Source organism: Sorghum bicolor, chromosome 1 (assembly GCF_000003195.3).
Source record: "Sorghum bicolor cultivar BTx623 chromosome 1, Sorghum_bicolor_NCBIv3, whole genome shotgun sequence".
In the NCBI taxonomy this organism is placed as follows: Eukaryota; Viridiplantae; Streptophyta; class Magnoliopsida; order Poales; family Poaceae; genus Sorghum; species Sorghum bicolor.
In genome coordinates, this window is record NC_012870.2 from 11,675,120 (window position 1) to 11,689,496 (window position 14,377).

Below are 14,377 nucleotides of genomic sequence, written 5' to 3' on the forward strand. Positions count from 1 at the left end.
TGTTGGTCAAAATATCTAATGATACATTCATGACTCAAACTATTAGAGTAGTAAAGACAAGGCTTTTTTATTGAAAAAATATTCATTACAAACACCTATATATATTGTCAGGTGAATGATAGAAATGGCAAGGCTTGACATGGGAAAGCTAAAAAAAGACTTGAGGTTGCATACCACACCTTAAAGAACTAACTGTGGCACAAAACTGAAGTTCACAATCATGTGAAATGACTTGGGAAACAAAAAGCCCATACCCAAACAATCAATAGACAACAGAGAAATGTATTAATTTTTGAACTGTTTTGATAGCACGAAATACATAAATGATAGCAGAGAGCTGGAAATGCCTAGGGAGCAACATCTGCTGCGAATGTAAAAGCGTCCAATCTGCAGTTCACGTGAGCCTCCAGTCCTGTAGGTTCATATGATAAAGCTCAAACCTAGAACTGGATGCATCACTACTGATCAAGGCAAACGTTAGTTAGGCATAGAATAATCTAAAAATGTGTCTTATTAAATGGTAGTACCATACATAACCTAGTAATCTAGTATCCATAACACTAAATATGGATATCATGTACATATTATATATAAAAGAAAAGGGATATGGCAAGGGATATTTGAAGAACAGGCAGGGCAAAAATAAACAAATAACGTTGATATACAGTAGGTTCAGTATGGGGCATCTGAAGACATTTTATCATCCCTTTCTTTGAGATAGTGGATATCTCAAGAGCTATCTAAACAACATTGGGTTGGGTGACAGTAGCGCGCGATAGAGGTGAGCAACAGGTGGTGAAGTCGGCTTTTCAACACACAGTTTCACACAAAATAAGATCTTGCTGCCATATGAATTTTCTTAATTGAAATTACAGGGATTGAAACTTTAGCTAGCATAAATCTCAAACAAACCTGGTAAAATTATAGGGATTGAAATTACAGAGGTTCAGTTTGGTCAGAAAGCAAGTTGTTGGGTTGAGACAAATTTATATGCAAAGTGTTGCTGCATCTTTTTTTTCAGTCAAGGCTGGATTGTTCTCTAGAAATTGCGGAACATGGATCGAAACTTCAGCTAACATTAATATTGTTGAAAGTTTTAGATAGCATCACAATATAAAATAAAATTCCATGCAAGGTGCTGCTGCATCCTTTTTCAGTTAAGTCTGGTTGCAATGGCTAGTTTCAGCAAGACCCAAAAATGCAAGGCTTTTTACATAGTGATGGGAGACAAGAATAGGCCTAGTCAAGTCTGCACGAATCAATCAGTAAGCTCTCCTCACCAAATTAATGAGGGAGAGAAAAACAAAAGTTCTTTTTTCTTTCTGTCGTGGCGACAGGAGCAGTGACATTCAGAAGAAGAGGCTATTGATGCTAGGAAATCCACATAGCATGACAATAGTGCTCAATAACCAAGAGGCCGAGAGGCTTACCTCGGATCTAGCCATGCCGCCGCCGGCGACGTTGCTCCCACTCCTGCTCTCCCTGAACAGATGTAGGTTTTAACATGAGCTACAAAGTAGGTTTTAACACATTCCCAATGTGAGTATGATGCTCAATATAGAAGACTGGACTGGATTCTTAGTACCATCCTAATATCTACAAATTAAGACTGGACTGGACACCAATCTATACTAAATGATCATGCAACACCACCAGCATTCTCTACGCACCTCCTCAGTCATCCCTCTGTTGCCAGCATGACTGAAAATAGCTGGGCACTTCCAACCAAACACCCTTGGATTATGGTGTTGAACAGCGGTGGCACGTGTCTCGTCTTGAGAAACAATAAGAGCAGTTCTAATATATTCATACTTCCTGAAGAAAATACCAGGTCACCCAACATATGTAAAACAGCAGACACTGAAGAAAATAATATAGAGTGCATTGCAATGGATATAGATTCCATGACACATCTAATAGCCATCCTTTTCTGTTGTACTCTCTGATCTACGTTACCTGCAGAAAAGGACTAAGATTAAGAACCAGAGACCGATTAAATGGAGCACTTTCACAAAGATAAAAAGGACCATATAATCTAATAATATGACATACTGCCCTAAGAACTAACTAATACTAATTACAGTAAAAAGATTGTTGATGGCCATGCTCATTTGGTTCCTGTATTTGTCCATGCTGCCAGCTTATGGCAATAAAAAAAGTTCATGTAGGGGTGCTTGCTAGTCATTTTTTCCATGGAGTTATGTTTTGGCTTGATTATCTTGTCTTGGCAAGAATTTTAGATATTCAAGACAGATTTACTTAAAGAAACTACAGTTAAATATCATTGCCAGCATATAAGGTACTGGAGGAATGAAAAGAAAAAAATACCTTCATGAGATTGGTGGTATAGCCTGCGATTCTGAGTTCACATCCCCCTTTTAAAGTTGGCAATATGTCCTTCATTGTATGTTCCCTTCCTGGTTTCCAAGCATAGAAAATAGACTCTGAGTTCAACCTAGAGAATGTGCTAACCTTGTATCGCCGCATCCATTGCAGTAGTAGGCCCCTCCCCCTCCACACGCACAGAAGGCAAAACGACAGGATTGAGAATAGCATTTCATTGTGCAATGTCTTCACAGCAAAGAGCAAATGCACAACTATTTCTGCAGCAGGATACGATAAACAACAATACAATCAGAATAGCAATCCATGTGTCTGAAACCCTAATATAATTAGTTAACAGATAAAACTGAAATTTGTTGGAGCCCTCCCAAAATAATTTGCAGGTTCCACAGACCTCTTAATCACCTGTTATTGGCACTGAAAAATTGTTCACCTTTACTCGTCACCTAAACTTTTATACATGTCTTTATCTTTATCCAAGGCAAAAATCTGTACAAAAATTAGATACACCTCAATATCTTTGCTTCAAGACATTGGCATCTTTGATAGAACTAAAACACCATCATCACCACAAAATGAAAGGAAATCCAATATTCATGTGTGTGAGTTTTCAGCAAGTATATAAAATAATTGTCAGAATTTTTATTAAGCAAATTTGTACTACTCTTTTACCATTTGAATTGATGAAAGCAATTGATTAAAATACTCCTGATAAGCGTTTCCTTTCTTTACTGAAATAGCAAATAGGCAGCAGACATCAACTTCTCAGCATGAGGTCATCGAAGAGCATTAAGTAATCCAAAAAAACGGAAGCCTCCAATGCTCGTCCTCCTCGCGCAGCTACCCATGACGCGTTCTCCGTGGCCTCCTTCTCACCGAGCAGCCATGTCTCGGCCTTCTCTAGCTTCTCCACCCACCGGAGCAGCTCCTGGAGCAGCTCCTCCTCCTCTTGCTGCTTCATGGAGGACAGCGCAGATCTCAGAGAAGGAATAGTGAGGGAGAGGGACATGGACAGGGAGTGGAGGAAGGAGGGAGGTGCTCACATCGGCCTAGGGTTTGGCATGGTGACCAGCAAATCCTTCCTGCCTGACTCTGCCACCGGGATGCCGCGCCGCATCATCCTCCTGTACACCGGATGTCGCGCTGCCTCCGCCATAGAGATAAACCCACCGCCGCCGCCGCCTCCTCGCTCGTCCTCCCTCTCCTCCCAAATCGCGCCACCACCAAGCACCCGACCGGTTCCCCATGGCCTTCCACCTCGACTTCCGCTACCTGGATGAGGGTCTCGGCAGCGAGCGCGGCAAGCGCAAGCGCCGCGAGGAGGCCGATGCGGCGGCCGCGGACTCCATGGACCTCGACACCGACGCGTCCCGGCCGTCTAAGGTCCGCACCATGCCTTCCCTCTCCGACCCCTCGAAGCTGGCCTCCTTCGGCCAGCCCACCTACGACGGCGTCAACGCGGGGCGCATGTCAGGGTTGGGGGTCGGGGGGTGTCTTGCGTGTGAGATGTGAGCGCGTGGGGCCCACCTATCGGCGCAGTTCGCTGGAGCGGGAGGGGCACGCGGGAGGAGGCACGTTGAGGTGTTGTTGACGTCCCTGTATTGGCTTTTTAGGGGTAGAGATAGAGAATAGACGAAATCCGATTTCTGCAGTACCCATTCGTACGTTCCGAAATGTTGTAAGTTAATCTTCTCTGCAATTAACTAAGTTTATAGAGAATTTACTATGCTAACATCCATAATCCCTAATAAATGCACTATCAAGACATATGTTATGATGGATTCAAAGAAACTAATTTGACGTGTCGTTGTTATTGTATATATAATTTAGTTAAAGTTAGAGAAATTTGATTTAGAATAAAACCTAAACAATATAGGGTAAAGTATATTTTTCACACTCAAATTTGCACGGCCGTCTAATTTTCAACCTTAAGGTAACAAATACCCTCCGGTTATTAAACTGAATAAAATTGGTTCTCATGCTAGTTTTAAAAGTAGTTTAGGCATTAATTTGATCTACTTTCTAAAAAATCAAAATTAATTTACTTTAAACCAGGAAAATATGAACTACTACTGTTTTTTTAAGTTATCTACTTATTTTTTAATAGGTATTTCGAATTGGTTTATTTCTATTCCAATTGCTTGATTGCTTGTACTTGCACTCATTATTTATTTATAAAACAAATGTGATCTTAATAACTTGAAATATAGCACCAAGGGATAGATGACATTTTAAGAACAAAACTAGAGCTAGTTTCATTTTTTATGATTTAAAATAAATTAATTATGAATTTCTAGATATCAAGCCAGATTCTTATTATTATTAGAAAATAAAACCATTTTCGAAGTTGAAGCTAGCCAGCAGACCAAATTTGTATGATTTCGAAGTTAATGTTGTGTTTTACCCGGTCACATAGTTTAAGGTTGAAAATCGAATTATGCCGTAAGTTTTGAAAAATGTACTTTACCCTCTAGTACTTGATATGGTAATATGCCGCTTCTTCCAAAAATGAAGTCAAAATACGCCAAGATAGAAAATACGGGACAATGTTGAAATTAATGGACTGTTTTGCCGCGGGTACGTTGAATTTCCACACATGTTGACGAATCAACACGAGTGCATACAAGACTTCTACGCTGAAGTTATAGCATCTGATGACTCTAAAGTTTATCCAGAATTGCTTGAACATTCGCAGTTGCATGTGCTCGGAAATTTCTGCCAAACAACAGCGTGCAGTAGACGTCAAATTGGTCAACATACTTGTGGCTGAAATGGGTGCACGCACGGATGATGGACGCGCCAAATACTTGGTCCTTCCGATGATTGTGGCGTGCATGAGTGCATCGCTGGCAACGTAACTGGCATGGCAAAATCAGTAATCTTTTGCCTTTGGAGCTTCGAGTGATAAGGAAAAAAAAGTCTTATACTTTTTTTTAAGAATTACGTTCACAGTACAATGCAGACACTTACATCGTACACACTCACCCCATACGAACACATATGCGCAAACCCTAACTCTATAAGCATCTTGGAAGGATTGATCTAGCCGACAGTTGACGAGATTCACAAAGTCATCAAAACACCTCTCTGTCAAAAAGGATGTTAGCATAGTGTCATTAAATCATAAAATAAATAAATAAATATTTAAATATCTGTGGCAAGTCGAGGAACTTGAATCTGGGTGGGTAAGTTCCACCATAAAGAATTCAACCAGCTGATCTATAATCAGTTCGCAAAAAGATCATATAATTTCCAAAAGAAAGGGGGAAACATCACATTTTCTGACAAGAATTATGCGATGACTTAAGAACGTATACTTTATGCATGCGTCTAAAGATTCGATGTGATGTGGAATTTTGAAAAATTTAGGATTTTTGGGTGGAAGTAAACAAAACCTTAATGTGCATGATGCAATGCACATTGACGAGCCTAATAATGAGAAGATTTTGGGGATAAATAATAGCCTTACGAATTGTTGACTGAAAAGTATACTTAGTTCACTCCTTTTGCATTAAGTAGCTAGAGGGCGAAAGAGAAGTATCCTTACTATGAAGTTATCCAAGCGAAGAACACAGAGAAACAGTCCGCAAGCTCATCTGACCAAGTCAAAATAGTTTAGCCAGAAGCTTTGACCGGTCAGCAATAACGCAATATTAAGTACAGAACTTTAATCACCGGGCCATGAGTGACAACAGTAAAGTAGTAAACCCAACTTTTTTTTTTGACAAGTAATCAACTTTATTAACAGTACAAGGCTGATAGAACATTTACATAAGTGATGGTTACAGAGTTGATTGCCCTAAGAAGGAGACAATCATTTGCATGACTAGGATTGGAACAGCTGAAGTCATATTGAATCTGATTGGATGTAATTGCTTGAAAAGCCTGCCTTGCCAAAGAATCCGCCATTTGGTTTTGGGTTCTTTTAATCCTGCGCACCTGTGTACTGTAAATTGCCAGCAAATTTGCTGCGCTTTGAGAGTAAGGCTTGATTCTCCAGTCCGGCGGGTTGGAGAGATTGGATTTATTGAGAAAATGCCCCAGTTGTTGATTATCAGAAAAAAAAAATGGTGTATCTCGTGCACTGGATCTGGTTTAACAGATTGGTTGCTAAGGTCAATGCTGCCGATTCTGCCATCAAAACAGAGGATGATTCCTGCAGGAGAGCTTTAACAAAAATACTTGTTGGAGGATTTTCATCTGTGTTAATAATAAAAACTTCGAGGCCTGCTTGTGTAGTGCCAGAAGTATGATTGTCTGGCAATGTGGCCGCATCTGTGTAGCACCTGGTTCCTAGAAAGGAGGAAGGGAAAGAGACCAGAAAAGGATCTGAAGTTTGAAAGCTCCTTTGCTCAATTCCTGCAGAAGTGTTGTTAGTGTGGAGGCTGATATCTAGAGAAACCGGGTTTTGGAGAGCATCCAAATGAGCATTGATGTGGGCAGCTGCTGCTAGCTTAATCTGATTTGCAGTCCAAGTTTTTCTTTGGAACTTGGTATCATTACGAGCTTTCCAAATATACCAGAGAAGAAATAGTTTATTACATAAATCATGGTCAGTTATATCATTTTGAAAAAGGAATGATAAAGATAGTTGAACCCCATCCTCTTCTTCTGGAATGTGATTAGAGAGGAAGGGAGGGTTGGCTGTAGACCAGACTTGGGCTGGCACAATACATTTGAAAAAGAGATGCTGATCTGTCTCCTGCTGACCACAGTAAGCACAGTTCATATCTATATGGATAGAGAAAGTACCAGTTCTTACCGCAGTGGCAATAGCTCTTCTAATAAGTCTCCAAGCAAAGGTTTTGATATTTGGAGGGATTAACTTACACTTCTAGGTGCTATGAAGAATTTTGTTGGCTTGCTCTGATATGCTTCTGGGTCCTTGGTTTGGAAGCTGGTGTATCTGCAAAGAACATAGATGGGAGTATGCAGTTTTAGTAGTACAAATTCCATCTTTGGTTGCAGCCCACCTGAGAATATCATTATCAGTATGAGGGACAATAGGGGTAGATTCAATATTGTGAACAGCCCGGTCACAGAAAGTGGTGGTAAGAAGATGGTGATTCCAGGTTTGGGTGTTCTGATTCCAAAGATCAGAAACTTTTGCTGGCAAAGGGTTGTTAACAATAGGCAAGGATAGGGAGTCATGAATATTTTCCCACATGGAGCACCACGGCTGAGACCAAATAGAGGTGTTGCCATTGTGAATTTGGTAGATGACATTGGAGTTGAGGTGGTGTCTGACTTTGAGAATGGAAGACCAATATATGGATTTGGAGACATTAGCACTGGCTTTCCAGAAGGAAGTAGAAGGATAGTATTTGGCCTTAAGAATATCAGAAAGCAAAGGGTTTTTTTTTCAGTGGCAATGTTCCAAGCTGAGTTAATGAGAAGACTCTGATTAACCAGTTCCAAATCCCTGATCCCAAGACCACCTTGCTGAGTAGGTTTGCAGATGTCCTCCCACGAACGAAAGGGAATAGGAGTGGTCTGATTTTCCTCCTGCACACCTGCCCACCAGAATTTTCTCATAATAGAATTAAGTTTTTCAATAAAAGTTTTGGAGAAAAGAACAATGGACATATAATAAATAGGTATAGAGGAGAGGACTGATTTAATATATTGTAGCCTTCATGCATGATTGAGAGTGTTAGCTAATCACCGCTACTTGTGTGCTTGCTACTAAATAGGCACGTCAGGCCGGCCAGCCCTCTAGCTGCTTCAATTTGCCCCAAAGCCCAACAACATTTTGGGCTCATTATGGGTCCTTTTAGTTAGGCTGTGGCCAGATGGGGTTGTCCAACACGGCTTGATCCGAGGCCGAAAATAATATAGTCATTATTATAAGCATACACATGAGAGAGGTGATGACGTGTCTACATCATCCACGCATCACGGTTTGATAACAGCAGGTTTTTAAATAAATAAATCCATAGGTGTCCAAATTCTAGGTGGCGACAGCTAATTAAGATCATCTGAAATTTATAAAAAAAAAGAAAACAAAATAACTTGTAAAAGAAAAGAAAAGTGCTACGTGCATGGGCTTTTCCTACGGTTCTGTATTCTCTCCTATGGGCCAGCATATGCCCTAGGCTCCTCAAGTGTTGGCTGTGTCGTGTCGTTCGTGCGCCTGCTGGCTGGCTAATCCCACCTCGCTTGGCCATGCAACCTGAACCCACGACGGCTGTTCTATATAGAAAAAATAACTGCGTCCAGACCTCCAGACTCCAGAGTATTACTACTTGGGCCGCCTTTTTCCAAAAAAAAAATTACTTGGGCCGTGCTCGCCTTGATAGGTTGCAAACCGGTTGGACATTGGTTGGCGATCCGCCCCCCTCACGCCAGATGCCACTGACTTACCAAGCTCTTCAGGTGCCTTGTCCTACTAGTAGGGATGAAAACGGATCGGATAAGATATGATTGGACGTCGACATCACAAATATACTATTTAAGTATTCGAATATGGATACGGTATCGGATATTGAATATTGGGACTCGAATACGGATAGATCTAAACCCCTCTAAACGAATTCGGTCTCGAATACGGTCGGAAAATATCCGTACCGTTTTCATCCCTACCTACTAGTCAGTTTTCACCACTTCTTTTCTTGTTCCAGAAGAAGATTAGTGCTCGTATTACGTAACTGTGACTCTTTCAGCACATAACATTTGATGAGCCAACGAAGACACTTCGGCGATTTTTTTTTAGGTAAGCGCACAAAAAAAAAATCAAATCAAAGACTTATAAACATATAGTACTCATCCACTTGCTAGTTGCAAACTAAGAACAGCATAGGTTTCGATTAGAAGTATTTGATTTGATTTTATAGGCTACAGCGAATAACTAACCTTGTGATTCTGAAAATGACTAGAAGGAAAGCGACCGTTTATTCAGTTGAAGCATTTGCATTTGCACCGCTCGCTCAGACGCTGACGGCACGAAAACGAAAGGGCTACAGCATCCTACAGGTACCTATGCGCGTCTGACCAGATCATGTGCAGGAAAATTTGGCTCAAAGCTCCGAATAGCTACAAGGATTTTTTTTTAAAAAAAAAATTTACAAGTAGCTCTACAGGAGTACCCATAGGAGAGTAGTAGTACAAGAGGCAGCTACTGATGCAGCAGGCAGATACGTACTACGGCGTATTCCAGCTTCCGGCGCGTGGTCCGTGGCCCGGGCCTGACGCGTTCCGCGCGAGGAATTCAAAGACGCTAGCCTACCACGCCCCGCCCCGCCCCCGCCGGTGCGGTGACTGACCCCTTGAGTCCACAGTCCCTGACTGAGAGCCATCTCTCCTCACAAGAACGGCATGGCATGGCTGCACTACTGGGTATGTACTACTTATCAGTTTTCAGTTCCCGTCGTGAACCCGCTGCGCTCAGACGCAAATGCTGGGCTCACACTCTAGTACTACACGCCAACGCATGCCGCGTGCGTCTCATCTTGCGGAGCCACAGGGCAGCAGGAGAAATACGTTTCAGGTTCCCCCAACAGTAGCATACCGCGATACTTGCGCATTATTATTTCTGCCAGGGCAAAGGGCAATGAAACCGCCACAGTGGCGCGGCACATCTGGTTCGGTTCCATGATTAGCCATGCCAAAAGGCCCCCATAATGCCATGCCAGGAAAGTGGACGCGGCCTCGCCGGCGAGCCGAGACGTGGCGGAGTGGGCCGACACGGTTCACGTGGCCCCCGAGTGCGGGTCGGCGGGGGCACGCCGCAGGCAGCAGACCCAAGCAGAGTGGCGCCGCCGAACGCATGATTCGGGGGCCTGCTTCTGCGGCCTTCCGCAGTGCCGCCGCTGCCGGTGTCTGCTGCCCTCGAATTGAATGATGGCGCCCCTCCAACTTCGGTCAGGTCAGTCAGATCAGGCTTTGCCCGCCTGCAACCTTCATGGTGGTCCACCGGCGAGCGCCCGGGCGGAACAAGGGCCTTGTTTAGTTAAAAAAATAAAAACTAATTGCACAGTTTGATCGGAATTGACGAGACAAATCTTTTAAGCCTAGTTAGTTTATGATTGAATAATATTTATCAAATACAAACATACCCATTTTGCAAAATTTTTTGCAACTAAACAAGGCCAAAGGGAGAAGAATCCAAAGTTTTGGCGCGGACAACGCACGCGGCCGCAGCTCCTGCTTGTCCCGCTGATTGACTGCTGCTGCTGCTGTGCCACGACGTACTGGTGCTCTGGTCGGGCGAACGAGCCCGGCAGCCGAGCATCAACAGTCCATGGCCTCTGTTCATCTTGGGGAACCGAACATCCAATGCAAGAGCATGATCAAAGTTTGCCTTTCGCTGGATTGGAGGGAGAATGCGGCAGTGCAGTCACTGGAGCATGGGTTGCCGAGGTCTCGAGGGTGGAAGTGCACGGAAGAACCGTCAACTCGACAATGGCGGCAGATTGTAACTGGAGACTACTAGAGTACATCGAATCCAATCACCACGAATTTAGAGCGGCGAGTTGAGTTAAATGATCGCACTTGTTGGTCGGATAGAACATGGAATTGCAACAACAGCAATGACGGCCACTGAACAAACATCAAGTACTACTATCTTTCCTCTCTTTAAATTTGATTTGATCCCCCACTAATTTACAATAATTACTACATGGAAAGCTCCAACCGCCTCTCCTGCGAGCCGCCGCCGCCCCCGCAAGGTGATCTATGAACCGAGCCAAGGAACGCGGCGCAGAGCACCGTGAGCGTCAGGGCCAGGAGCTTACCGGCGACCAGGCCGATGAGGACGATGGCGACCAGAACTAGAGCAGGGAACCGGATCCCTGCCTGCTCCTCTTCCTCCAACTCTTCCTCCTCGTCGAGGTCGTCCACCGACGCATCGATTTCCACGGGCGCGGTGCCTTGGCTGCGGCGAGAACCCCTCGAAGAATCCGCCTCTTTGGCAGCGGCGTCTGCGTCCTCCGCGGCGACACCGGTTCGACTAGCGGAGCCACGGCGGGAGCTCGAGGAATCCACCGCCTTGGCATTGCCGCCGCGCGCCGTGGCATCGTCATCCGCTCGGTCGCCCTCGCTGCGGAAAGAGGAACCTGACGAACCCGCATCCTTACTCATCCGTCCTCTGTGCAGCTTCTTGGCGCTGGCCGCGAGCAGCTTCTTCCAGGACTTCTTCTTTGCCTTTGCCTTCGCCTTCGGGTTGCTTGATTCGTCCAGGACGCCGCCGCTGCTTTCTTCTTCGACTTCGACGGCCAGGATGCAGGCGTCGGTTCCCCTGTCGGAATCCGAGCAGCTCGGCCGCGACGGCTCGGTGTCCGCGTCGACCTCCCGGATCGGCGAGACGCGGCCGCGTCCGTCCTCCAGGCAAAGCCGCCTCTCGGTCACCGCCGGCCGGGGCCGGGGCCGCCGCCTGGGTCCGAGCGAGAACAACGACCTCACGGACTCGAGGAGGTAGAGCGAGAAGGAGGCGACGGTGACGGCCGCAACCACCTTCTTGCTCCAGATCACGAGGAGCGCGAGGGACACTACGCCGCTGACCGCGAGGAAGCCCAGGCCAAGGCCAAAGCCGCCGCCTTTGCCGCCGCGGCGTGGGTCCTGGGCCGGCGGGAGGTCAGGCCTGGGCTGATCCGACGATGAGACTCCGACGGCGGCCGCCGGCGGAGGCGGAGAGGCGGGCGGCGGGGACGGGGATGCGGGCGAGGTGGGAGTGGAAGGGGAAAGCGAAGGCGAAGTCGAAGCGGCGGCGCCGCGCTTCCCGCGCTTGGAGGACGGGGACGGCTGCTTCTTGAGGCGGCCATGGTTCTTGACGACGAGGTCGGCGAGGGAGGTGGGGAAGCCGGTCTGGACGGGGAGGGGGCCGGCGCGGGAGGGACGGAGCGCGGCGAGGAGGCGGCCAAGGCGGCCGGAGGGGCGGTCCTTCGGCGGGCTGGGCATCGGCGGCCGCGCCCGTCGACGGAGAGCATAGGAGGACGCCGGGGGCGGTTGATTGGGAGGGGGGGGTTCTTGGCTTTTCGGTGCGGTTTGGTGCTGTCTCCTCTCTGGGTTGGTTGCCGTGGGTGGCCGAGTTCGTGTCCGCAGTCGTCGTCCTCCGCTTTTGGGGCGTGCGGAGACCGTGGGGGAATTAGCAAGGGGCGCGACGGCGAGCGCGAGTGCCCAGTGGGTTTTTTGTTTTCTTTTCAACTTTTCTTTGTCTTATTCCTATTTTTGGGGCTCTTAGAAAAAGAAAGTAAAATGGAGGCGGGTTTTTGTGATTGGCTAAGTTTGAAATGGATGAAAGGGAAGCGTGTTTGGGAGGGTTTTGCTGGGAGCGGTTGAGGAAGAACACGGTGTTGTGAAGAGAACATGGAACACGCGTTTATGCTATTTCCTAACAAACAGCATGTCGCTCATAAACATGTTAATAGGTCTAAATGTCAGAATTATGTGGATGAATTTTGGTACATGCCATTATAAAAGGCACTCTAAAAGATCAAGAATTGGTAACTGCCACTACAAAAATTGCCGTATCTACCATACCATCGTCAACTTTTCCGCGTGACCTTTGTACCACTATCGTTAATACTGTTAGGTTTAACATTTCTTTTGACTGGATGACTACTAATTTTTCTCATAATGGCAAATTTGTCCCTCCCTCTAAGCTTTGCCTTCGAGCCGCTAGGATGAACCATGCTCCCATATGAAGTCGTCCTCCATGTAAATTCGACCATAGGAGTGCCCCACGATGCCCTACGGGGAGTCCTCTCGGCAAGGAGGATGTGCAACCGAGGCCACCTACACCCCACACTGCACTACCTACACCATGCCTGACATTGGTCCGAGTTTTGTCAACCCCACACTACCACCTACATCGTGCCTCGCAAATTACCCTCGTGCAACAGCTCACGATACACCTTGCACCGGCTCGTGTTGTGGCTTCCCCATGCCACAATTTACCATGGTTCGATTGCACCGTCGTCCACGCTCCTGAGATTCGTGCTCTAACTAACCATTTATATCAATCTTGTTACCTTGCAAGCTCCCAAGACTCATGCAGAGAGTGAAGTTGTGAGCACTGTAATAATTGTGTGCTCCACAATAGAAAATAGTTGACTAAAGCACAGTTGTGCTAAGGATTGACTGATACCACATGGTAACACCAGAGATCCATACATATTTGAGTTATTTATTTGGTAATTCATGATATCAATTCAAACTTCTTCCTAAAAGACCGAATAAAGGAGTATAACAGAGAATTAGAGATACATACCTGAGACCCTTTTATTACCCTTTCGTCATCTTCCTTTGTTATGTACTACTGTTTTTAGGTTCACGTTCTAATGTAGTTTTCCATATTGTGTTTGGTATTGCTACTTGGTAACGCTAGAGATCCTAACATATTTGGGTCGTATATTCAATTAGCTAAATAGCATCAATTAAGGCCTTGTTTAGTTCCCAAAAATTTTCAACATTTCCCGTCACATCGAATCTTGCGGTATATGTATGATGCATTAAATATACATAAAAACAAAAACTAATTATACAGTTTATATGTAAATCGCGAGACGAATCTTTTAAGCCTAGTTACTCCAAGATTGGATAATATTTGTCAAATAAAAACGAAAGTGCTACAGTGCCAAAAATCCAAAGTTTTTGCGAACTGAACAAGGCCTAAAAAGGTTTGGTAAAAATTGCCCCTACCAAATCTGCAACAGAGACAATATCCGACCTAAACCTTTTATATAGTTTGGTCGAGGAATTACTAAGTCCTATCTCGCCACATCAGGTATATAGATGAAAGTTTAGCAAAGTCGTTCCTGGTCTATGCAAAACAAATATAGTTTCTCATTTCTATGTATAATATAGGAATATTATAGCACAAGTAGTAGTGCAATGTATTGACATGCTTAATTTTTTTCATAGACGTGGTTCTACTCATTTGTAATGCTATTTTCAGCTCTTACCTTTCTACCATCTACATCTGAAGCTAATTATTTTGCTCTATGCATATTGCAATGCTACTACGGAACATATTGTTCTATCATAGCTATGAGATATACTCTCTCCATCCCAAATTATAAACCGTTTCAAGAACTTT

General features: G+C 44.9%; 1 protein-coding gene and 1 long non-coding RNA gene across 2 annotated transcripts; both read right to left on the minus strand.

Moving 5' to 3' along the window:
• On the minus strand, positions 267 to 2,725 carry LOC110436315. The gene is made up of 4 exons (XR_002454159.1): positions 2,329 to 2,725; positions 1,671 to 1,956; positions 1,431 to 1,482; positions 267 to 412 (listed from the first exon to the last, which is right to left on the minus strand). It is a non-coding gene; the product is annotated as an uncharacterized LOC110436315 (long non-coding RNA).
• LOC8056758 lies at positions 10,815 to 12,471 on the minus strand. The gene has a single exon (XM_002466668.2). The coding sequence runs from the start codon at positions 12,235 to 12,237 to the stop codon at positions 10,957 to 10,959; it is 1,281 nt and encodes a 426-aa protein (XP_002466713.1). The 5' UTR covers positions 12,238 to 12,471; the 3' UTR covers positions 10,815 to 10,956.

Excerpts from the sequence above, each read along its gene's own strand:
- LOC8056758 (XM_002466668.2), bottom strand. The coding sequence starts at position 12,237 with ATGCCCAGCCCGCCGAAGGACCGCCCCTCCGGCCGCCTTGGCCGCCTC.